The sequence below is a fragment of the Taudactylus pleione genome, unplaced genomic scaffold (genome assembly GCF_031769625.1).
Source record: "Taudactylus pleione unplaced genomic scaffold, aTauple2 ptg000156l, whole genome shotgun sequence".
Taxonomy (NCBI): Eukaryota; Metazoa; Chordata; class Amphibia; order Anura; family Myobatrachidae; genus Taudactylus; species Taudactylus pleione.
Genome location: NW_028284558.1, coordinates 19,531,482 through 19,559,090, shown reverse-complemented (window position 1 = coordinate 19,559,090; position 27,609 = coordinate 19,531,482). Strand labels below are relative to the sequence as shown.

The window sequence follows — 27,609 nt, the reverse complement described above, 5'->3', positions numbered from 1 at the left end:
GCCATATCATTGATGCACCTGGAATAGGTATAGGCCGTGGGCAATGCTATGGGCACCTTTGGGATTTTCCCTCACTATTATTCACTGTTGGCTACTTGGTGCATATGATTTACTTAGGTGGGGAGAAAAGTTAGGAAAACTTTAGGTAGCTCAGAAAACTTTCTCATGTGATACATTTATGGTAAAATAAAGCTACAGAATTACTAACAAGTGTGACGCTACATGGCGTTAATAATCACACTTTGATTTGTGGCTCCTGATGTGCCGGCTGGTTCTTCTTCCTCACTGGCAGCCTAAGTTCATGCAAACTGCTAGCTCATAAGCTGCCTCCCGTATTCCTCTGTTGTAGAAATCAGGAGGAAATCTTCATGTGCAGCCTGAACTCTGTGGGAATCCTTCTATTATTTTTCTATTAAAATGTTGTCTCACTGAGAAACAACCCTTGGCTATTCTGCAGCTGGATGAGAGTTTTTTATTTATTTATTTATATATTTTTTTATTTTTGCAGTGTACTTATGCATTTGTTTTATATTGTGAAGTATTGTATCACTTTTCAGCTAAATATTTGAACTTTTAAAAAAATATTTTTAAAAATAAGTAATGTTTGCAGTAGTCTTAAGAACATGGATTAAAGTTCTATAACAAAAAAAATTAAGAAAATAAGAACACTAAAGATCCATGTTGCTAAAAGGCATTGGGGAACTTCAGTCCCCATACACATGAAGCTATCAATGACACAAAAACTTTGTAGAGTTCATCAAACATCATTGACAACTTCTGTGATCTAGAATAGGTGTTTAACCTTGCTTAAAGTGTGAGCCAAAATCTGTGCCCGACAGCAATGCACAAAAAAATATAATTGATCTGTTGATCAATATACTGTATAGCTAAATGTATGTTTAACATTAGAAGCATATGGAGGCGGCAGGGCCGGTGCTAGGCTTCTAGGCACCCTAGGCAAAACTTCTGCATGCGCCCCCCCCCTCCCCCGCCACAGCCCTGTACTCATTTAGCCCCTAAGGTGAAAATGACTTTGCACAGTGCACAGGTGGAGTGGTGGATAAGTTTTGTGTTAAAAAAAAATATATTTATATATATATATATATAACACGAAACTTATCTGCCACTCCACCTGTGCAAAGTCATTTTCTCCCGAGGGGCTAAATGAGTACGAACAGGGGGCGCAGGCAGAAGTATGTATATACTGTACACACACACACACACACACATATATATATATATATATATATATATATATATACAGTATCAGGGGCGTAACTAGAACTTTTTGGACCTCTTAGCAACATTTTTAAGGGGCCCCCCTAACTTAGCTCTTACACAATGCCCACAGTAGTGGTTCCCCTAAAACACTACATGCCCACTGTAATGGTGCCCCTTACACAGTGCTCCCAGAAGTTATAATGCCCCCTGTACTAATGCCCCTGTTAACAATGCCCCCTGGTAATTCCCCTAAAAGTAATGCCCCCTGTAGTAGTGCCCCCAGTAGTAATGCTCCCTGCAGTGCCCCAGTAGTAATGCCCCTTGAAGTGCCCCTCAATAGTAAGGGCCTCTGTAGTGCCCCCAGTTGTAGTGCTCCCAATACTGCCCCCCAGTAGTAAGGATCCTGTAGTGCCCCCAATAGTAAGGCCCCTGTAGTGTCCACATAGTAAGGCCCCTGTAGTGTCCACATATGATGCCCCCAGTAGTAAGGTCACTGTAGTGCCCCCATATGATGCCCCAGTTGTAAGGCCCCTGTAATGCCCCCTGTAGTAAGCCCCCCCTGCACACACACATACAGTACAAACAAAAAAAAACCAATACTTACTTTAAGTCCCACTCCAGTGCCTGCTGCCATCCGTCTCCGGCGCCCGCTCCACGGAACTATGGGAGGGACGTCATGACGTCACTCCCATAGTGCACTGCGGGACCCGGAGCTCAGGTGTGAGCTCCGTCCTCCAGCTGCCGCTGGTGCCGGGGGGAAGAGAGGAGACAAGGAGCCGGGCACCCGCTGGTAACACAATCTCAGCGGGCACCTAGCAAATGGAGGGTGCGGGGAGTGCGATCGCTGGGCCGGCGGGCCCCATAGCAACCCGGGCGGACTGATAAGCGCACTCTAGTGGTCAGCACCCCTAGGTAGCTGCCTAAGCTTGCCTAATGGAAGCTCTGGCCCTGAGGTGTGGGTTGTGTCGTACTGAAAATGGTGGGGTCAATTCTGACAAGCTAGGCTGTACTCTCATTCTTCTACACATGGTGACAATTTCACCCAAAAGTCGCCTGGATATTGCCATTTTCACAAAATCGCAACCTATTTCATTTCTACCTTGTCATTTTTTTGTTCCCTCTAAATTCACACTCTTCTTTCGTTGCATCCTTAAAATGGAACTGTATGTTTTCACCATATACTGTACATCCCCAGCTGATAATAAAGTGTTCAGATTGTTTAGAGGAGGGTATGCAGTCACATTGTCAACAGTGACAATCATAATGTGAACTCCAGGATGTTGATATTTATTGTGTTGAAATGGTTATAATGTCAACATCATAAATGTTGACACCTTGAAAATGACAACATGGACCGAATGTTGACATTGTCAAAATGTTGACATTAGTTCAGGCCATGCTTATGTTTAGTGGTTAGGGTTGCCATTAGGGTTAGGGATAGACTTACCTGAAAACCACTGTATCAGCTGTATCAACATTCTAACCATGCTGACTTAGATTTTGACATTATGAACATGTTGACACGGTCAATGTCGACACAATGATCATGTACACATTATGAATGTCAACATGATAAATGTTAACCTAATATATCATACCTTAGCGAAAAACATATTTTTTTTATCTTCCTATAAACACATGCCTCCACCCCAAAATACTAATAACCACTAATACTTGTGAGCTATAGAATTCAGCATCTTGAATCAAGTGAGTAATATTTGTCATCTGAGTTCTTCAGTTTCCCTCTTCCCAAATCACTACAATAGAGATTGGAAGGTAGCCACTGCTACTGTTAGTTTGTCTTCTTGGGAGGAAATTCAATTAGCCACGGTACTTTATTGCTGGCTAATTGATTTCTTGGGCTAATTCAGAACTTATCGTGGGCACGGCCCGTTCACCTGCAGCGTGGCCATGTCCCCTTTAAGAAAAAAAGTCCATGTTGAGGAGGGGGGTTCTGTGAGCTCCTCAGCTAAGGGTAGATCCAGGAGTCTGCGATCAATGTGATCGCACCCCTGCAACAGTCCCCCTCGTCCCACTGCAGGCCAGCATACAGCAGTGTGTGCTGGGCTGTTGATAGGAAGCCAGCACCAACTGGGATGTTTTTTCACCTGCCTAGTGGCAGGTAAAGCAAAAACCCAGATAATTACTATTTATTTGCAGCCATGATCGCGAAAACATGTGGTTCTGGGAACTTATCCCGTATACTATGTGTTTTCACCTGAAAACTGGAAATTTTTGGTGCAGTAATAACGGAGGGTAATTGAATTGCTCGGAAAAAAAAATTGCAGTAAAGTCCCGTTTTTACTGCACAAAAAAATATTGTGGGCAATTGAATTCCCCCCTTTCTTGAAAGTAAACAATACTGCAGCTCCCTATAATACATAAAGCCTTTAGGGGCATATTTATCACAATCTGCATTTTTAATATGGATTTGATAAAATGTTTTCACCTAATATAGCTTTGGAAAAAAATAATATTTTCATACAAATTTTCTTGTGTCTCTTTTCAGGAGACAGGTTCCAATAAGACCCCGTCCCAGCGAAGAACTGGATGCAGAGTGATAACCTAAACTATTACTCTGCTTCCTGGTTCAGGTTCCATGCAGCCAATGCTCATGCATTATAGGGAACATATGGGGTGGGATCTGGATGATACCTCTCCAGCAGGGCCGGATTAAGGGGGGGGCGACAGGGGCGGTCGTCGTGGGGCCCCCACAACAGAAGGGCCCCCACACAAGGTTAGCCTGACCCTGCAATTGCCGATTAAAAGTGCCCTGCGGTACCTGTTCTCAGACTGGGGCTGCCCGGCTGCTACGGCTGTGTACTGCATGCTCAGAGCATACAGCGCTCAGCGGTTCCAGAGTCCCCTCTCCAGCATCACGTGACACATCACGTCCGTGATGCTCATGAGGGAACTCGGGAGCCAATGAGCGCTGTATGCTCTGAGCATGCATAATATGCAGCAGCAGCAGTGTGTGACAGCGGCCGGTGGTGAGTTAGTGCGCAGCGCCAGACAGACAGGGGATGAGTAGTCCTCCCCACACTACTTCCAGTGGCGATAGCCATATAAGGTAGGCATCCCCCTGGTGTCCGTGTGTGCCGGACTCGGCTGTATGTGCCGGACTCTTCACAATGCATTTCACCGGTGGTAACAAAATAAATGATTGTTACCATGTGCCTCATATCTAACAACCTCTGGCTCATATCTTACCGCAATAGGTGACGTGGTTATCCAGGGATGTGGCCTCCCATTTATTTGTAGTAGCCAATACAGTGGCACCACCACATATGTAGATTCCTCTTGGGCTTACTCCCTTATCATTAGGAGCAATAGTAGTTTTTGCAAAGCAGACTCTGGCAAAGTAAGATCATAGCGTCGGAGTTCTGTGAAACATTCTAACTTTACACTGTGGGGCAAGGCAAGAGGCATAGTGACAGTGGAATGTCAATTTTATTGGAGGGCCCCCACAATTTAGTTGCCCCGGGGCCCCCACAATCCTTAATCCGGCCCTGCTCTCCAGTAAAATCAGCAATGTAGTAGTTATAGGCTACTATTGGCTAACACCATCTGCAGATGACGTTAGAAGCTGGGGCCAAGCATCAGTAAATCCGACTGCATAGCAGCCCCAACAGATGGAAATGGAGGGACCACTGTAGATATCGGAGATATCTGTGGTGGCCCCTCCATGGTACATCTGGGGGATCCTTAGCTTATGCGGTTCTCCATACCCCCCTTCCCTGAAAACGTCTGTTTTATACTGCAAATATTGATTGTAAATATGCCCCTTAGTGTTTCAGAGACAATGATAAATGTTATTTTTTAAACATAATGCTGCTGGAGATTTAGTAATAATGTTGAAATCAACTTATTATTAATTAGGCAATATGAATTTGAAAAGAAAAAATAGTGGACATATCTTTAATGGAAGCCTAAAGAACCCAATAAACTAGTTGTACAGTATATGGCATAAAGGTACACTGTGCTTTTATCGGAATTAGTATGACATGCCGCGGGACCTAAGAGCAAAGATCCTGACAGGGTGAGGATTTTAACTATTCCTAACCCTTTTCCCACCCTAACCCTCCGTTAGGGGTGCCTAACCCTAACCTCCCCCCATAGTGACTAACCCTAACCTCCCCCCATGGGTGCCTAAACCTAACCCCCCCTTCCCACACCCTAACCTCTCCCCCCTAGTGCCTAATCCTACCCCCCTTCCCCTAGCCTAACCCTAACCTTGCCCGGGGGTGTGCCTAACCCTAAGTACTCCCAGGGGTCCCTAAACCAAACCCCCACATCCCCGGGCTAAGTGTTCTACTTACCCGTCGCGGGCGATCAGGATGGCAGGAGTCAGTGATCCGGCGTCGGGATTAACATAGGCGTCGGTATTTCGATGCCTATGTTAAATCCCTTCTCAGGATTACGCTGTTGGCCTGACCGCATACCCTTTTATCAGGGTTGACTGGGTCCTTATTCATTATATGCAAAAATGTAAAAGCTTGCTATATAGTTAAATACAAGTTTTATTTTTGGGGTATTTTTGGCTTTATTTTATGCACCATTTACTAACCCCATTAACTAATGGTCTTATTTAATATCAAGTGTGCTGTACTGTAACCTATAGCAACAAATCATATTCTGAAATGTTCTAGTCCTATTTAGATAATGAAAGCAAACATCTGGTTGCTGAGAGTTACAGCAGGGGCAGAACTTTGGGAGACAATGGAGGCGCCTGCCGCCGGGCTCCAGCACTGAAGGGGCACCTCGTCCTTTGCCCACAATATATTCACCCCACTTAGGGCTGCAACTATGTACTCGGAGTGTACCGTCACGACCACCCAATACATGGCACCTCTTTCTGGCACCTGAGAAGCCACAATACACTAGTGAAGAGCTCCGTGTCAGACCATCAGCTGCCGCCTTGTCTATCTATAGTCTATCCATACTCATTGGTGTTGCTGCTCCTCAGCAGCTTCTTTTGTCAGTGTGACACGTCCGGCAGCCCCCTCACCCACAACTCTCTGTCTCACTCCTCCATGGCATGCCTATATTCTATTTACAACGGCAGATGTATCTGCTTACAAAATACTACGTTACAGTGTCAGCGGCTGTGACGGAGGGGGGGGCACCAAATTATAACTTGCCTCCGGGCGTCTGGGAAGAACTTACACCACTGAATTACAGCACATGTGTGCACCATTTTTATTTATTTCAAAGAGATCTGTGGTTTTTTTGAGTTCTAAAACCTAGTCATAGAAGCAAGAAAAAGAAAAGTTTTGTCTTGTAGGTGGTGCACAGAAATCTTTTATTTATTAAAAATTAAATGTTTATTAGATATACTGGCAAATGGCTCAGAATGGTGCTAGATGTGAAAGACTGAATTAACAGTCAACAGACTAGTTATGCACACAAAGAAGTAAATACATCTGCACACATTAAATTGGTCGAAATAATGAAATAATGAAAACCTCAAATTATTATCCTAATAAACATTTAATTTTTAATAAATAAAAGATTTCTGTGCACCACCTACAAGACAAAACTTTTCTTTTTTTTGCTTCTATGACTATTACCACTTTTTGTCATTTGGTAGCACCCTCAATATTGATAATAATTATATTAGGATAATAATTTGAACTTTTCATTATTTTCGACCAATAAATGTGTGCAGATGTATTTACTCCTTTGTATGCATAACAAGTTCTAAAACCTGACACTTCTGATGATGTTTATAACTGAAATTTAAAAAGGAAATTATTTTATTAACTGTCTTTTGTTAAGAGTGTGAATGTTGTTTTTGTTAGTAAATTCGAAAATGCTCAATAAAAAAATATTTTTTTTTTTTTATAATAGGAGGCTATATATTACATTGTCATTATTGCTAAGGTCTATATACTGTATGTATATAAATATATATATATATATATATATATATATATTAGCACTTAACACTTAAACAAGAAAACCCTATAAAAAATAAAAGACCTGCTCTTAAGTGTCAGGTATATTACAAACTTTAAAAAGCACAGGTATATAGCTAACACTAGTTTGGAAACCCTCACATACAGTATGTGCATCTAAATTTTCTAACCCATCAGTCTCCTAATTACTATTACACTATTCATTATGTTAACGGTAATATATGAAATATATCTAGGCAGCATGCCCAGTACTAAGTACAGCACACAGTTGACTTCTGTAAGTGCTCAGTCCGCCATTAATGAGAACTAATTGCCCATCAGATGGCACATTACGACTGCTTTTCGAAATCTCTGAAGTAAAATGTATTTAACGATAGAAGCAATGTTACCATGTCCCAAAATAATGCTAATTTACAAGCTTTTCCAAGTTACATTAACATTTTTTAAGAACATTCACCATAAACACGCTACAAATAAATTAACAATAATATTTTTTAATTCCATAAGTACAGTAATTACTGTGTTTGAAATTCAAAATGTTTCGTTTGTTGTCTTAATTGGAACCAGCAGCATTTTTTTTATGTACTTGCATCATATACTTTGCTTTAGATCAGAACTTTAATTGCCAAATGTGTCAAACAGAAAATTATTTTAATGAGCTATAATCATTTTAACTTTTGTTTTTGAAAGTACTCATTGAATTCTTCTTTTAAAAACAAAATAAAAAAAATCAAATGACAGCTTCTGAGAAATTAAGTCTTAAGAAAAAATACCCACAGTTTGCTATTTTTTTGTGTATTTTATAATTGTCTTTTATTCTCAGTGACTCTGCACAATTCTAATCAGGTGATTTGTTAGCCTGTGAAACCTGCATATTTTTGTTTTTTTCTACGCAAAGGCTGCATTGTGTACTTTATTAATTCATAGTTTCGTGCAGCTTTCTTTATTTTCTACGTTTCATGTGAAATGTTACGTGGGAGCTGCTTCGTCTGTTCTGTATCTCCAATGGCAGAGAGCTAACATGCAGCCACTGCTATTATCTGCTAGCTGTAGAGTTTAGGAGAGCAGCAGAGCATTTTCATGTCATATGCTACAATAGTTTTAAGGTCACATTTAAAATTGTTCCCTATCTCTTAATGGACAGCAGAGGATAAGGAGACATGAAATGCAGGAAGTATGCAGATTACACTGGAATGCCACATAAAGCTGAAATAGCCAGGCCCAGCTTGGCCTTAAAACAATTTTAAAAAAAGGCAAGAATGCTGGTGTAATTCAATTAGGCGTGAGGTTTGCCACACAGGGAATAACTCGGAGTTATTCAATTAATAGTCTATTTCACGTGTGTTAAACCATGGGTTAATGCACGCTAAACTGGGAAAATACAATCTATCTGGGGCTTAGCGTGGGAAGTACCCGCTGCTAATTAAAACAGGCAGTGCATTCAATTAGCTGCGGGGTAAACCCTGCGCCTAATTGAATCCCCCCCTATGTCTCACATCTTAAAATCTGTCTCAAATATATAGAATTATCTCATATGTATTTTACATATATCAGTTTATCCTTCTCATATTTATTTCCTATCTGTTTCATATCTTGCTGTCTGTCAGCGTATTTGTCAGTCAAGGTATTAACAACCACTCTTAATCGAGTTTTATCATATAATCAGTTCACATTAACTGATTCCAGCTTTGTGATGATCCTTGTGAATGATTACACAGTGTGAGGCAGTTACCATAGCAGCTACTTTATGTACTTTAGCAAAAAATAAGTGGGAGCATCGTAGGGCAGAACAGGGATATTAAGGCTATTTTTGTGATTCAATTGTATCTAATTGTGGGTCTGGGAAACCTATTACCTCTGTATCATTATCAAGATTATGAAGTATATTTACTAAGCGGCACACACTTCTGGTTTTGTATTTAATATCATTACCCTTTTAAATCTTGCGGTCAGAACCACTGAAAAGTTGCCACTTAGTAAATACATTCCTATATTTGAAACAGATAGAAAATTGTACACATTTTTTTTAAATAACAGTCATTGTTTTTGTATGATGATCACAGAAACTTCAAAACTTAAAATAATTAAAAGGTTTAGTGGCAACGACTCTACATCTAACACATTAGCTTCAATATTTAAAATCAAAACAATGTGATGTTAATAAAGGTAGATAAGGTCAAAGTGTAGAAATGGTAAATACAGTTGTAAGTTAAACCATAAGGAATGGTGTGCCATGCTGCTGCCCAGGGTGCAAGGATGCCCCAGTGGCACCCTTCTCAGGCTTCTGGGGTACCTAGAACAGCACCCTGAGAGGTGCTCGATGGTATGTCCTTAGGATGTACCCTGTGGCAAGCAACGTCTTTGCTTTATACTGCCAAAGAACTCCCTTGTGACTCATATAACTTTATACAGTAGAGATACTTTACCCTGCGCAATATTACAGTTTGCTAATACTGTACTGCTTACTTGTGCATTGAACAAGCTCATTTTGATACCACAAGGATCTTCCGGCAGACAGCTGACTGTAGATCAAGTGTTGTTTGCTTCTTTTGGCTGTGGAACATGTACCCTCACTCACATAAGAGACGAAACAGCTGTGATGATCAAAAAAAACAAAGTGAAAAGTGTGTCAGCTAATTGCTTCTTGTTATGTAATCAGTTTTATATTTGCACTTAATTACTATGATACATTTGCCCTTTCTTAATTGAAAGAAGATAAAAAGCATCATAATGACTTCAGTTTAGATGAAAACAGTAAACAGATTTAATGATTCATATTTCTAAGTTTATTTGTAGCGCTTACAGTTTTTGTTAGTTAATATTTGTTAAGATTAACCCAAATATTTATTATAAATGTAAACTATTGCATTAAATAAAACATATTTAACCCCTATGCTGCTGAGGCTTTTCTCTCCCCCGTGCCAAGCCTAATTTGACAGTTCTTGTACAGGTTACTTTACAACATCGATATCCAATTTGTACAGTACACACACAGTACAATATTCCTTGTATTTTTCAGAAGACATTGAATTTTCAGAAAATAGCATTAGTTTTAACTGTTTATATATTTACTGACATGAAAAAACTTTTTTTACCCAAAGTTTACCCTACTGTGAAAAAAAAATAGTAAAATACCGTCATGACACAAACACCCTAGAAAGTATAACTTTATTATATACCTAACACACTCACATGTACTTACTTTCTGCCAGATGATGTGTCCCCTTGTCCAGTAGGAATCCCACGATTTACCTGTGAAAAAAATATCCAATACTCACCTATCTCCCAGCATCGCTCTGTGCCCTTGTCTAGTAGGCTCCACGGGTCTTGAAAACGCTTTTTCCCGAGCCATTGGACATGTAGAGATGCATGTGTTAACACATGCATCTCTACTCCGGTAAATGACAGAGACCACGTGGTGTCTGTCAATAGCCAGGCCCGCCAGCCAGAGGCTGCTCTACAGTTAGCTGTCAATAAACAGCCACGAGAGTTACGGCCAATCAGTGGCCGCTAACTGTAGAGTGGCCTCTGATTGGCTGGTGGGATACCTTTGGGCAGGATGCCAGCACCGGGATTCCGGCGCCGGTATTCTAAGCACCTTCATCTCCTTTGCCGGGATATTGACCGCAGCCCATATAGTATATACTGTACACACACAGAAGAGTTATAAAGTGACAGATCAACTGATCAATATGTTTGCTTTTGATAACCATTGACATTTCTGTCATTTCAATGTAATTCCACTGCTTAATCCTAAAGCTGGTGGCAGGGGCATAGCCAGGACTTTGTGGGCCACATAGCAACATTTTGAAGGTACCACACCCCAATGTTTCTAGAGACACACCTCTCTTTGCAGTGGTTTTTCTTTTTATGCGCTATAATATTGCTCTAGTTCATTTTATGCACTGTACAATAATAGTACCCAAGTTCATATTATGCCCCATTGTAGTGTTCTAGTTCACATTACGCTGTACCACACGGTGCCACTAGTTCATATTACCCCACATTGTATTCACCCCTGTTCACAATATTCCACATTGTAGTACTGCCAGTACACATTATGCAACACAGTGCCTCCAGTACACATTATGTCACACAGGGGGAGAGGAGTAACCAGCTCCTATCTAAGAGGATGATTCGGGGCCAGGCTTACTGATTAGCTCAGCTGTGTATGTGAGTGTGAGATAGAAGTATGGATCATATCAGTGTGGAGCTTTACTGAGAGGGAGAGACTGAGATCACCACTGATGAGTCTCTTGTTTCTAGCCCAAGCAATGAGCCAGACCCAATTTCTTAGCAAGCAATTTCTGGTATTTGGTAGTCAACTATCTGAGCTTTGTACAGGGCCAACTAAATCTCTGGGCCCCATAGAAATGGCATCCCTTGCGCACACTATAGCTATGCCCATGGCTGGTGGCTGTCATATGTTGGTTCTTGTCTAGATGTTTAGCCACGTGTTTCATCTTAATTTCTGTTATTTTAATAAGGTATGATGTGTGATGTAAATGTTTTTTGCATGAGCATAATATTATATAAAGGTACATTTGGCTCCACAATCTCCCCACAGCTTTTAGTGTTTAGATGCCTGGCCTCTTTGAGCCTGTTTCAGAGGTGGATGCAGGATCAATGCCGCACACAGTTAGCCGATGTTTTAAGTCTGCATGTGAGTCTGAGTTGCAGTGCGCATGTGTCCCGATGGTTACTGCCGGGAGTCACAGAAATAATCTGGTCAGTGAATTTCAGTGGGCGTTCCTGGGAAGTATCCAGGGGGAGAGGCTAGGCAGATGCGGGTGTATTGCAGGTTTGTCATTGACAGTGACTGCATCTAAAGACGTAGTAGAGCTGATACAGGAAGCCATGTTCAGACAGATTACTGCACCTGCCATAGGGCTGGTGTAAGCTTCAATGGGGTGACCGATTCTGCGTCTTAAGACTTACCGAGATGGATTAGCACTGCTGCATGTGGGCATCTAAGTATGAACAGAATCGGTAACGGCATTAGAGTCTGTGTCCACCTCTGCATCAAGCCCTCTATGTCAATACAGTTACATAATGGAACATACCATCTCACCGCTCTGGCTGTCTTTTAAAACCCAGTCTTGATTTATTACTGTTCTGTTCCCAATTGGAAAGTGCAACACAATATACTGATGCTATATAAATAAATGTTAAAAATAAATACCTAAAAATGAGTATAGTCAAGTACAGGTGATACAGTTTAACCAAGTAAATAAGAGTAAGGCAGAGGATCAGCATCTAACACCTATAAGCAGTGACTGTGAGGTGCTCTGTTAATGGTCTGGGAAAGTCTTGAGAACTAGTAAAACAACAGAGCAGCCAGTATTTAGTCCCACCATACACATCCATTGACTACCAGATTTTCTAACACAGAAGCTGTGTAATGCAAACTTTATGCCATATATACAAAGCTGTTTACTTAAAGTGTATCAGTTGTTATTTTGAAAATACAAATAATAAAAAGTTGGTTCTTTGTATATTGATTTTTCCTATTAACCTTACACTGACAAGGTAGTTTTACTACTGAGGTCATACTTAGATTCTTCTACTTTTATAACAATACTTGAATCAAAGATGAACTAGCTTTACTGTAATGTATACTTGCCCTCTACCATAATGTCCAGGAGGCACCCAAATTTCAGGAGTAGACCAGCCTCTTGAACCCCTTCCACTGTGAAGTGAACTACATAGGGCTTGATGACATTGAGCAGTGGGGAGCATACTGTGATAACTTCTGGGCCTCATTTGAAAAATGGAACAGAGCTGGAAATCCTTTTTGCTGAAGTCACATACCTTGCTTTGCCCAGATGTGTTTAGATTTCTGCCAGTGCATATGTTTGTAGAACAAGATGGCACCATTTGCTTAGGAGTAGAACCTTACAGTGTTTGATGGGAGTAGTGAGGTGGAGAAGTGCGTCCTTTGCTTAGCATGAAGTAGACATACTATTGTGCTTAGTCTAGTTGAGCAGTGAGGAAATTAGATTTTATCTTGAGGAGAAAGATTATTTCAAAAAATGTGGGGATGTAGGGCACTTTTTTATGGGTGTTAGTGGTTTTATGGAAGAACTTGAATTTTGCACCAGCTCTGAACTGCTAGAGACTGGGATTGTCCTATATGTTTATCACATTTTGTACCATCCAGTTGCACATGTCTAGCTGCACAGGGCCCAATGTAAAATAGGAAAACAAAAACTTAGCTCAAAAATAACAAAAGTTGGTACATGTAAGAAAGACAGTTGTGATGTCCCCTACACCCATGAATTATTGTGGGATAGGCTTCTTCAACACGCAGGTAAATATTGTGCGATACATTATTCTATGATCATTAGAGGTAAACTTCATAACATAACATGGAGCATTAACTAGAACATTCTGAAAGAAAGTATACTATCACAATAAAAAGAGAATATACAGTAAAAACCTAAGATCCAGCACTACCTACAGTTTGCTATAATTTCTCAATACTAAGCTTGTAGCTGTTGTTATACTCCAACATGATTTATGTAAGCTGTAAATAATATTAATGTGATCAATATTTTATTAGAAAGCACAAATGATTTGTTAAATTAAAGGTTTTTTTTTAAGTGGTAAGAGGTAGGACTTTGAGGTAGCCTTTACACTTTTGCACCTCTTCAGATTATTAAACCACTTTGTACTATTAGTTTGTAGAAGTGTCTACAAGGAATGTAAAGTACATACAGTACAGTAGGTATGCATGTCTAAATCTACTAGCCGGACAATACAGGTGCATTGATACAAATACAAAACCAAAGTGATTTGCAATGCGCATCCAGTAAGCTTTGTAAATGAGGTCCTGGATATTTGCACTTTCCATATCACTGATAACCACACTGGTTTAATCCAACAGTATGTGCTCCACATTCATTCTAATCTTTGTTGAATATATGGTTTACTATTGTTTTGATCCACACATAATGCAACAGCTTAAGCACATGTCCCCAAAACTATATTAATTTTAGTTACACTAAAGGTTGTATTTCTGTATTTAAAATGTTAAAATGAGTGTGTAACATGCAGATATAAAATATATATATATATATATACACACATAAAGTGCATCTGGAAAGTATTCACAGTGCTTCACTTTTTCCACATTATGTGATGTTCCAGTCTTATTCCAAAACGGAATAAATTAATTTTTGTCCTCAAAATTCTACACACAATGGACCTCATTCAGAGTCGGTCGAAGCGGCCGCACGGTCGTACGCCACCGATGTTCGCTATACTGCGCATGCGTAAAGTTCGCAATGCGCGTGCGCAAACTAGCCGCTATGATCAGAAATTTCTCTCTCCTTGAACACAGCCAGGTCGGTAGTTTGAGTGACAGATTGAGGCGTTGTGGGTGGTAACAGGGGAAGGTGCTTGCAAATGTGGGAGTGGAGATCCGAACGCAGGCGTACCTAATTATGCGAACGGCGTTTTATGGGAGTGCATACGGTTTATGGGAGTGCATAATTAACAAAGTAGCGTCATGGCACATGTGACATGGGAGGTTTTTACACTGATATGATCGTAGAGCTTAAGAGAGGGTATGGTCAACCTTAAGCTCTACGACCAGTTCCGATGGTTCTCGATGGTCTCGATTAATCCTTATATGCCCGGAGATGACTTGTAATGCGTACGAGAAGGGGGCGTTTTTTTTGGTCTTCCGGCCTCTTCCTCCCCTTGGTCGGCCAGCTACCGATCTGAACTTAGGGACGCAACTTGCGAGGGAATCATTTGCATATCCGGCCCCTTTTCCCGTACGACCGTGCGGCCGCTTCGACCGACTCTGAATGAGGTCCAATATCCCATAATGACAACATGTAAAAAATGTTTTTGAGATTTTTGCAAATTCAATGAAAAACAGAAGAAATCACATAATCACATGTACATAAGTATTCACAGCCTTACACACATATATATATATATATATATATATATATATATTGAACAGTGAACTTGATACACAGCGACAATAGTGCTAATTTAATAAATGAATAAAAATGTGCTTGGTCTGTAAAATGTCAGTGTATAAAGTGTCTGTGCAAAATAGGTTGTCCTAAAAATGACTCCTAAACCTAATTTGAAAGTGAATATTCCATTCAAGGATCAAATATAATTGATAACACACCCAATAATGATCCTTAAAACATGATAGTGAAAAGTGACTGTGCAATAATAAAGTGCTTATTAGATCTCCATATATCAATGGCTTATAAGATCAAAAATAATTATATAAAAAGCGAATATTCAGTATAAAAAGGGGGGTACAAAATTTATTAAACTAAAAAACACATAGAAAACACAAGGGATAAGGGACAAGGTCAATAATAAATTCATACATATAGTCTACTAAAAATTCATAAAGAATTTTTTAAAAAACATTTTTTAAAAAGCAATAAATACGTTTTTTGCAAAGGGAAATTAAAGGAAAATAATGAAGGATAAAGTGCCAGATGCTTATCTTATTTAAAAATTCCCCGGCAAGTTCATATAGGGCAGGAGTGGAGCTTCCCAACGTGTTTCGTCCTTCACCTAGACTTCTTCAAGGGTACACTACTGTTCTGTTCTATCTGTGTATAGACTATATACAGGTGGCGCTGATTAATCTTTCATTGGTTTATATATATATATATATATATATATATTGTGACCTTCAGGCGGGTTAGGTGGCCCTCTCCTGGGTAGAAGGACTCCTTTCTTACACACACAGCAGCTGGGAAAACAGCACACCAGTCTGGATGCGAGTACAAGCTGGTCGGCGCCAGTCTTTATTGTACAATGTCAGAAATTACATAAAGAAAACATAAACATAAATTCTAGCCCTGTCTGGGCTCTAACTTCACAAGTGATTTCCCTCACTAAATGAACCTGGCAGGGCCTAATACCCTCGCCAGCAGCAAAAGCACAGCACAGTCCTCACAGCTAGGTTTTCCAAGTGTCTCTGAGAAAACTCCCTGTCTGCTCCCCAGGTGAGACACTCAGCCGTAAACAAACTAAGCATATGATGGCCATCTTCAGCTGGAAGCCCTAATGAGCCTGTTACCAAGCTGAAAGGCCCAAAACCTGGAGTGGCCGTGGGTGGAGCCCTTCCTCTCACCCACAACTCCCAGGACCCAAACCGGCTTTTCAAAAAGCCGAGACTCAAGCCTGCTACACTGCAGACTTTCTCCTGGGGATTTAACACACATAGGACAGGAATCTGGGACCAATGTCCCTGCCACAGACCACTTTACCAGTGATCCTATCACATATCCCCCCCCCTTTGTTTCTACCTGTGGGGCGGAACAACTGAAGCCGCCAACAATGAACGCGTGACAACGCGTCTGCATTGGCCAGCTGGCCTCCTGGCCTGTGTGGCTTTATTATACCTCAGCCAACAGTGTAACCAAGACACTTTACTTCCTCCTTCCCTAGGCAACATTTCTCTGGGCTGGCTGTCAACCTGGCCCTACGGATGGAACCCTAACACTGCTTGCACCCTGGGCAAATGAGACTGCCAATCAGGACTATGAATGACTACTACACCTAAACAAGCAGCAGCATACCATCTATGGGGTCTTAGAACTTTGTCTAACATCCTTTGGAAGGTCGCTGGTGCCCCACGTAACCCAAAGGGCAACATCTTATATTGGAACAACCCTTCTGGCGTCAGAAAAGCTGTCTTTTCTTTGGCACTCTCAGCCAACGCACTTGCCAATATTCTGTGGATAAGTCTAGCGTGGTAAAGTACCTGGCTGTTCCTAGCCTTGCAATTAGCTCATCCACCATAGGCATTGGGTAGGCATCAAATTTTGACACACTGTTCAACTTTCGAAAATCATTGCCGAAACTTACGCTCCCATCAGGCTTTGGAACAAGCACAATGGGACTTGACCACTCACTATGCGATTTCTCAATTACACCCAGTTCCAACATTTTTTTAATTTCTCTAGACACTGATTCCCTTTGGGCTTCCGTTAACCTACAGGGCTTTAGGTTAATCTTATCCCCTGCGTCAGTGATTATGTCATGTTTAACAACTGTGGTTTTGCCTGGTACGTTTGATAACAAAACCTCTATTTCTGCTAAGAAATTCCTTTACTTCCAGCTGTAGAACTGCTGACAGGGTTTTTGCTATTGTCACTTCAGTAACCAAAGGCCCTAAGTTTACTGGCTTTCTTCTCCTAAGCTTAGTGACAGTTTCATAGGGACTGGACTGCTCCCCTGCCAAGATCTCTTTTCTGACCTCAAGACCAGTCAGACGACCAACTGGCTTAGCAATACTTCCCAACCCATTAATCTCTGGTTCAAAAATCACGCTAGAAACAGGGAACTTCTCGGACTCAGAAGAAACTTCCCCTGCTACTGCGTCAGCAACCTTCTCAAATGGGTCTGGGGTATTTACTTCAGTAACAAATTGGCTTTCCCACAACTTCCAGAAGTGAGTAAAGTCTCTCCCCAACACTATATCATACTTCAAGCCAGGCACCAAACCCACAGAAACTATAGTGGAACCACACTGTGTTTCTATGTTCACTTCTGCAGTAATATAATGCAGAGTACCCCCATGTATGCAGGTCACACCAACAGTTTTCCCCCTGCGCTTCAAGGGGTTCACTAACTCAGCTTTCATAAGCATAACCAGGCTGCCAGAATCTAACAGAGCCGCTACTTGTTTGTCCTCTACAATCACCTTACACATTTGCGTATCTGTCTCAGCCTGTCGGTCAGTAGTACAGGCAGGATGTGCAAAGAAAGACATTCTGCGACGGACATAAGCAGTATCACATTGCATAGGTTCATAGGTGAGTGGACAATTAGCAGCAATATGGCCCAATTCACTACAACGGAAACATTGTATCGCATTATTATCAAGTCTCTTATGGGGTAAGAACATTCCTGGCCTGGCAGGGCTGTCTCCAGGTTCTACACCCTCAGTCTTAAGTTCACTCCACCGCCCAGCACCCTTCTCCCCAGGAACAGTCTTACCAGTAGTCACGGGAGATAGCCGTTGCGGAATCGGGGCTCGGTGGGACACACTCAACAGTTCCTCAGCCGCCACATACCTCTCCACCAGCTCGACCAACTGGTCTGCGGATTTAGGGTCTGCATGGCTCACCCACTTGCGCAGAGATGCAGGTAGCGATCGCAGATACCGGTCCATCACGACTTTTTCCATGATCTGCGGTCCAGTCAGCGTCTCGGGCTGTAGCCATTTTGTGGTTAAATGGACGAGGTCATGCATCTGCGAGCGTGGAGGTTTTTCCATTTGGAACTCCCAGCGGTGGACTCGTCGGGTCTGAACAAATGAGGTGACTCCCAAGCGAGTCAGGATCTCCCGTTTTAGCTTTGCATAATCCTTGGCATCAGCCAGGCATAAATCATAATAAGCCTTTTGTGGTTCTCCAGACAGGAAGGGTGCCACAAGACTTGCCCACTGTTCCTTGGGCCAACTCTCCCTTTCTGCGGTTCTCTCAAAGGCCGCAAGATACGCTTCCACATCATCGCTCTCGGTCATCTTTTGCAGAAAGTGACTAGCGCATATGGAGCGTGTTTTGGTTGGAGGGTCAGCGGATGCATCTCCAGACCGGACTATTAACTGTTGTACCGCATCTTTTAAGGCCTGGCGGGTTTCCTCTATGGCGACTTGTTGAGTCTTGTTTGTTTCCTGCTGAGCTTTAATAGCTTCTTGCAGAGTTTTGTTAGACTGGAGCAAGGCCTTAATTATGTCCTCCATGCTGTCCTTAGGTGTAGGTTTGTAGCAAAACCTGGCTTCTCTCAGCATCTGCCGACAACACCTCTATAGACCTCAAAGGACACAATTTTTATCCACACTGAGAAACTGGTGTCTGTCCCTTTAAATTTTAAACGTAAAAAAAAAAATTTTCCGTTCTGCACCTTTCAGCGTGTAGATGCCTACATTCTCCACCATATGTGACCTTCAGGCGGGTTAGGTGGCCCTCTCCTGGGTAGAAGGACTCCTTTCTTACACACACAGCAGCCGGGAAAACAGCACACCAGTCTGGATGCGAGTACAAGCTGGTCGGCGCCAGTCTTTATTGTACAATGTCAGAAATTCCATAAAGAAAACATAAACATAAATCCTAGCCCTGTCTGGGCTCTAACTTCACAAGTGATTTCCCTCACTAAATGAACCTGGCAGGGCCTAATACCCTCGCCAGCAACAAAAGCACAGCACAGTCCTCACAGCTAGGTTTTCCAAGTGTCTCTGAGCAAACTCCCTGTCTGCTCCCCAGGTGAGACACTCAGCCCTAAACAAACTAAGCATATGTTGGCCATCTTCAGCTGGAAGCCCTAATGAGCCTGTTACCAAGCTGAAAGGCCCAAAACCTGGAGTGGCCGTGGGTGGAGCCCTTCCTCTCACCCACAACTCCCAGGACCCAAACCGGCTTTTCAAAAAGCCAAGACTCAAGCCTGCTACACTGCAGACTTTCTCCTGGAGATTTAACACACATAGGACAGGAATCTGGGACCAATGTCCCTGCCACAGACCACTTTACCAGTGATCCTATCACAATATATATATATATATATATATATACATATATATATATATATATATATGAATCATGAAGATAACGGCACTCAGTTCAAATAATGTCACAGGAGCAGATTGTGAAGTCACCAATGTTTTGATACCTTTAATGTATCGTCAACACGGTACATTACAGGTATCGAAACTTTGGTGACAGCATAATCCTGCTCCTGTGACATTATTTAAACTAAGTGCCGTCGTCTTCGTGACCTATTTTGGACCTGTCCAACGGTACCGATGGAGGGCACCAGGCAGTTGTGTTTATATATGGGAGTGCCGCCCTGACCTGGATTTTTATATATATATACTGTGTATATATATATATATATATATATATATAAATAAATATAAATATATATATATATATAACATTGTGTTATACCTCTGATGAAGTCCCGCTGGAGGACAAAACGCATTGGGTGTGTTTTATCTACCCCATTTAGGGGTGATATACATATTGAGAGTCTATTATTAGATATATACTGTATCTCCTAAAGAAGATATGGAGTTTTATCTTCCTATTAAGAAAATCCAATCATATGGGAGAAAAGCCACACTAAAAGTTTTTAAACATTCAGAAAGTGGACAAGTTGGCCGTAGGATTCATCTCTTCCAAGATTTTATAATACTGAAAATTGGATTATGAGATAATTATATATTGGACTTTTATAATATATCTAATTGATGTGAACAATTTGTTATTGGTGTTCTTTGAGATGCTTCTTCTATACTACTATAGAAAAAAAAATATATATATATATATATATATATATATATATAATAATCGATTGATCCGGCACTCACAATGAATAACAAATTTAGCCAGGTGCCCTCACATAGCTTGATTGCATAAATAAACTCACAGAGGTGCGGAATTAATGGCATACAAAAATAAACATCAGCACACGGAAGATGACTTTCAACGTTTCAATCTATTATGATTTTCATCAGGAAGTACAAAGTATACAATAAGCAGCTTACCTTATATCCCCTCACCAGCAAGTGTAGCGACATCCCACCGGAGATGACAGTCAGGCAGACGTGCTGGTGATGACGTCATTCTGTAGCAACGCAACGCATGTCAGTGATTGTGTGCAGTCACCATGGGAACATGAAGCATAAACAGCAACACTGGAAATAGATACATGATATGGTCAATACGAATATTCATACATGATAGATAGAAGCGTGATGCCTATCCCCTTATACACAAACCAATGCTAAACAATTATAACCCTCCCTTAGTGATGCCTAACCATAACCTCCCCCCGGGGGTGCCTAACCCTAACCCTTCCCCCTAGGAGTGCCCTAACCCACCCCCCAAAAAGCCTAACCCGCTACGCTCCCTAAACCTAACCCTCCACCTATGGCTAACGCTAAGGGCACCCCGTAATGACTGGTGTCCTTCGGCGTTCCGGCATCAAGGTTAAACATTGGTATTTCTATGCAGATCTTAAGTCCCTTGTTGGGATTCGGATGTCGGTCTCATAACTACATCCCATTATACCTTTCTATAGGGCTGCTACTCATGATTTGTTGCAAACTAGATGCATACTGTATGCTACCCATGCAGATCTGGATGCATCTTACTACGGAACCTATTTAATATCGGGGACCGGCTATTAGCAGCAGTTGATACTACAACTTAGAGCTATTCAACATTGTTTCTGTGCAGAGACAGCTGATCCAAAGATCAGCTGTCTCCATGTTCCCTATTACTTCTGTAGCAGTGAAAATTAGCAATACTGAGTCTGACTCTGCAATGCTAGTCACATTCGTGAATTTGGGTTCATGCAAACACACAAAAAACTTGGCATCTTGGTTGAAGGAGCAGAACAGGGGCAGAGAAATCCCTCTTCACAACCCGGACCTACTTTCTATAGGAAGGAGCGGGGGGTCAGTGAATCAGCGCCATCTGAAGATGGCAGAGGCTAACGCTCTCAAAATTTTGTATATTCGGAGCTTGATGAATTTTAGTCCCCATACAGAAGGGGATACATATAGATGGGGGCAGTGGGCCAGATCGGGACTGAAAGGCTAGCAGCAGATATCCGTGATATCTCCTGCATTTCCTTTATAAGGAAGGGCCCTGATACTTAATTTCTATAAAAGTAGGTGAACATTTTAATTTTCACCAACTTTTGTAGAAAGTAAGGTATAATGATTAGAACGGTTAGAACCCTATGTGTATGGCTCTGTGTATATATTTTTTGTGTACTTTCTTTTATTAATTGGTGCCCATTTTACTCTACTTTGGGCCTAGTGGCTTCTCTGACTTAAAAATGTATATAATATGTACTTCCATCCAAGTGTAATGAACTTAAAACTGAAATTAGAATAGTTTCACTATTTACAATGTGAAATCATTACCAGGGCTAGTCTTTCCATGAAGTGCACACAACTAATGATCAAGCTGTAAGCCACATACTATTTTTAATTCCCTTAATCTTGAAAGTGTATTGATACTGTACTGCCAGGACTTTCTGTCTTTATTATCCCTGTTTAAATGTTTATGATCTTTGCCAAACACATGGAAATATTAATGCAGGAACATTACAGAATGTATTTTAGAAGCCCACTCATAGTTTTGCTGCACTATCTTTCCAATGTACTGTTGCCATAACGATTTCTATAGATTTCATCAAACATAATTTTATTTATTTATAGCTAATTTATCCTGTCATCTTGTCAAGTGAAAATTAATCTCATATTTTTTAATATAATTCTTGTCCTATCCAATGTCTGAACACTGGCTTCAATTTGGGTTTCTGTGAAAAATAAATGGAGTGTTGAGATGCCATTGTAGAGCGCTTGTTCTACAATTGTTACATAATTTTATTTTCTTTTGCTTTTATTCCCTTTGCTGTACATTCTGTCTCCCTATTCATTCCATCGTCATTTGCTACTATAGATATTTTGCCCAACTTTCTGAATAATTGGTCTATTATGAGTTCAATATCCCATCGCTTATCCATCTTGGTCAGTGTGATCTCATTTAACCTGCCATCTCTCTCTTTATTCTCTGCCTCCGAAGGTAGCACTTTACATTTGTCTGTGTCAACTGGCAAAGCCTTCTTGCAAACTAATGAAACTAGAGAATACACTTCCTGTAACAGAAATAGAGGGACAATGTAGAAATATTTTCTAGAAATGTCAGAAAATCGATTCCATGGGACCAAACCAAATACATACACTTTTCTGTAGTTGCAATAACAGAAACTTTGTTTACTAATAGGCTTTTCTTCAGCGGGCCCTGACTGCAGGTATAACACAATGTAATATTTGCTAAACTAAGTAACTTAAAATGTTAAAGCAGAGATCCACTATTTATAAAGCAGTAGGGCCAAAAAAAAATATTTTTCTTTGCAATTGATTATTATCATGCTTCCTTGTCAAAGATGGAAAAAAAATTCAATTGGAATTTGGCCCTCTATTATCTTCTTTTAGAAAAGAAAGCTCCAAACCCTACCAGTGGGTTAGAGCAGGGATGGGGAACCTCAGGCCTGGGGGCCGTATAAGACCCCCAGAATTATTTGGTCTGGCCCTCTGAGCTTTTTTCTGCTAGCCTCATCTGGCTAGCATGGTGCTTAGAATGGCACCCTGCAGCCAGAATTTATGCAACAGTGTCGCATGGAGTAGCCTTAGGACACTTCAGACTGTCACACTGCTGCCCTTACACCTCCCTGGAGCATCCTCAAGGTGCTCCAGGCATTGCTGTAATCACTGGCAATTGTGGTCCCGCCTGTGTGATGTCACATGGAGGGGGCGTGGCCTGCACCGGGCCCACAAATAATGTTATATATATCAAAATGGTCCTTGGCAGAAAAAAGGTTCCCCACCCCTGGGTTAGAGTAATATGGTTCACGTGCCCAATGGGCCTTATGCAAGAGCCTAGATTGTATAATCAATGACCCAGTTAAGTGCCTTGTGGTCGAAATACTGTACCACCCTGCTGGTAACTCTGCAGCATTTTTTATCGGCAATAATAAGAGCATACTATATTCCAGAGTATATCAGTAGTTAGTAAGTGCTAACTGTGAGCCAGATTTATTAACAAATATGTCAGAGCTAGGGATAAAGAAGCTGTGAAGGAATTGTTTGGAAGCGATTTTAGCATTAGTAGGTGACTAATTTCTACCACATGGCAATTAAAAAAAAAAATATATAATTTTTGATGAGCTTAAATAAATGATTAGGAACATGTAGGTTGTAACTCATTCATGCAAATTGATGTTTCTAATGTCAGATATATATTTTTTTACTATTCTGAAAATAGATGTTTATACACTTCTTGCAGGACTGTGAAGTCTTGAAAGAAGAGCGTCCAGCAGCAAAGTGTGGGCATTCTTGAGGATCACCTATCACTGCTGCCAGTGAGAAGGGGACAGAGTAGTGGGAGATCCTATTAGAACCACTGATTACAATCAATGACTGGGACTGAGAAATAAGGGTGGCCAGCCAGAGGTGCCCTGAGCCCTGTGAGCTCAAGGTTGCAGGAAGATTGTCGCAGGTGGGAGGAGGAGACTGGAGGAAGGGACCAGATGGGGAAGAAGGGCTAGCTGGATGTGCTGGAAGATTTCTGCCAGCAGCCACCAGTGGTACAGGATATCTAATTACAACAAATATCTTTAGTTGTCATAGGTTCCTGAACTTATTTTTCAATGTGCCTTATTATCTATGCTGTGTCCAGTGATATTGGTACACTGTAATTATATGTAGGATTATTTTTCTGGAACTGTGGGGGGAGCTATAGAAAAACAATTATATATACATATAAAAGAAAAGCAGACACTCAAAAGGGACTTTAAAATATAACTTTTCTTATGGAAAATACATTTTGGCAAAGGACATTACATCAAAGGTAATGAGAGGTTCAGGAACTGAGGGCCTGATTCAGAGCTGAATGCTCTGACCAGAGCGCTCGCTCTGAATCAGGGCCCTCCTACCTTTTTTTGGAGCGTCCTCATGGATGCTCGCATAGCTGTGGGTTACCACCCACAGCTATAGCGAGCGTCCATGATGATGGTCGCGATGGTCAAAGACCATCGCGACCATCGGGGCTTGCGACAAGACCCTGCGGTAGGGTCTCGCTGCTGCAAGCCCAGGAGTGATTTTGGCTCTATCATTACTGATGTCAGTGGGGCCGGACTCAGACAGTAGGCGTTCCCATGGGAACGCCTCCGTCTGGCCGCCATGCCCCCGGCACGCCCACCAAAGGGGGCGTGCTGTCAGTCACCATCGACAGCACGCCCACTTTGGTGCGAGACCCCGAGCGACGTATTTCTCGTCGCTCGCCGGGTCTCGCGCACGCGCACGATGGAGCTCCCTCCGTCGTGCGCATGCGCAGTATCACAACATCGACCCACTAGCAAGCAAAATTTGCTCGCGAGCGGGTCTGAATGACCCCCTGAGTTCCTGCTGGAAAATAGCACTGGCACGAATATGGTACAAATCTGGAAGAGACTATTTTCTTGCTCTTCACTGCTACATAAACAAAGACACACCCACAGATTTATTTATTACCAGTTATTTATATAGCGCACAGTCGCACACATATTCCGCAGCGCTTTACAGAGACTATTTGACCATTCACAGCAGTCCCTGCCCTAGTGGAGCTTACAATCTATATTCCTTTCCACAAGTAAACACATTACATTTTTGTCAGGAGCCATTTAACCTATCAGTGTAATTTTGGAGTGTGGGAAGAAACCGGAGCACCTGCAGGAAACCCACACAAGCACAGGGAGAATATACAAACTCCACACAGGTAGGGCCATGGTGGGAATTGAACCCAGGACCTTAGTGCTGTGTGCAATAATGCTAATTATTATACCACCTGTGCTGCCAGATACTCAGTATTATACATCTGTGAGCATATAGTACTTTTTATATCACAGTTTTTGATTTTTGCAAAGTAAGCTTTATGGGAATAACTTTTAATTGTTTGTAAATATAATTTTCATACATCAGAATATACACTACATTAGTATTGGTGTTATCGCCGCTTTCCCACAAATTACCAGTAACTATGCAAATGATCACCACTGAGCAACTGAATATTCATTTTAACTTTATTTATTACACATCATTAGTGGTATTCAAATAAGCATCAGTCATTTTCATTAAATATTTATTTTAAGCACTTCCATTCTGTGCATCAAACTTAGGAAAATCTGATCATGAGTGGTAGCATTAAGTGTTCTGCAGGTAAAGAAGATTGATATAATGCATTAAACTGGCTCCTGCCGAGACTTAAATTCCTCCAACCTCACATAATAAAGATGTAAATATAATTAAGGGGACATGATAATCAGAACAGTATATATTTTACACCTCACTGTAGCTTGAGGAAGCTTATAGTTGTTAACTATTTATTGAAAACAAGATTTTGCACCAACACCTGCCATGAATCTCTGCTGTTGTTCTATATCTAGAGATGTTGCAGGAACCACTGAAAACTTGAAGTAGGCTCTTTTGTCACTAATTAGCTGATCATTTTGAGGCTGATTCTGAATTGGACACAGCTGTGCTCTAAGTCAGAGTCTACTGCACCCAGTGCACCGCAGCGCCGCCGAAGAGATGAGGGGGCCTGGACACGTGTCAACTCCGCTCTTAAAACGCCCCTGATTATGTAGTTCACATTTCACACAATTTAACTGGCTACTAACTACTGTTCTTAAATTGAAAAACTGTCACATTAATCTAACAAACTGCTACGCCCTGATGAACACTGTGAGTGAAATGCTACAATATAGGCTGCACAACATGTAGAAATAAAATTTAATTTTATATAATTTTAAATATTAATCCTTGAACATTACCATGGTTGTAATGTTAAGAACAACTCAATGGACTCCATCCAATTAGCCGCTAATCCCCTCACAGAGGCCCTGATTCAGAGCCAGACGCTCTGACAGAGCGCTCGCTCTGAATCAGGGCCGTCCCTGCTACTTTTTGGAGTGGCCTCCTGGCCGCTCGCATAGCTGTGGGTGACCAACCACAGCTATAGCGAGTGGCCAAAATGATGGTCGCGATGGTCAAGACCATCGCGACCATCGGGCTTGCGACGAGACCCTGCGGTAGGGTCTCGCTGTCGCAAGCCCAGGAGTGCTTTTGGCTCTATCAGAGCCAAAAGCACTCCCACTGACATCACTAGTGATGTCAGTGGGGCCGGCCCCAGATGGTAGGCGTTCCCATGGTGGGCGTGCCGTCAATCACCATCGACAGCACGCCCTCTTTGGTGTGAGACCCTTAACGACGGCTTGGCCATTGTTGTTCGGGTCTCGCGCATGCGCACAATGGAGGCACCTCCGTCGTGTGCATGCGCACTTGGGCACCATCGACCCCCTTGCGAGTGCTCAGCGCTCGCGAGCGTGTCTGAATCAGGCCCAGAGTGTGTAAGTGCAACTGAATGCCACACTTACGGTACCACTGGACTACAGATTTTTTATTGTAGTCCCATAGGACGGGTCCACGGTGAGATTGGGCCACGTGGGGGGTGAATTGTGGTGCAGTTGCCAGCGTTTCTATGCCATTGCAATGGCAACTCACCCCCTTTGCGGCTATTTGGATTGCATCCAAAGTCTTTCATGAAGAACTTAGCTATTCTGCTGTTCATATGACACCTTAATAGAGCAAGCCAAAGATTGAGAACATTAAAGATGACCATTAATGCAAAGTCTTCTCAAATATTTTGCAGATAACAGACTATGGTGGGCCGATCAAAATCTCGGCCAGATTGGGACGTGCAGTAAGAAGGATGGATCGAACCTTTCAATTGTGAGGAACAAGACGTCCGGAGTCGTACACATGAAGCTGTATGATAAGGAGACCCAGCAAGGTAATTTCTGTTTTTGCTTTTGTATATTAGTCCTGTGCTAAGATGATTGAGATATCATCATAAAGTATAAA

General features: G+C 41.7%; 1 protein-coding gene across 1 annotated transcript in view; it reads left to right on the top strand.

Annotated features, from left to right (window-relative positions):
• The window catches only part of LRP1B (LDL receptor related protein 1B), a 1,691,377-nt gene that overhangs the window by 1,200,669 nt on the left and 463,099 nt on the right, over positions 1-27,609 (top strand). The window contains exon 33 of the mRNA XM_088474914.1: positions 27,398-27,538. Coding sequence (XP_088331040.1) covers positions 27,398-27,538 — 141 coding nt within the window. The remainder of the gene's footprint in view (positions 1-27,397; positions 27,539-27,609) is intronic.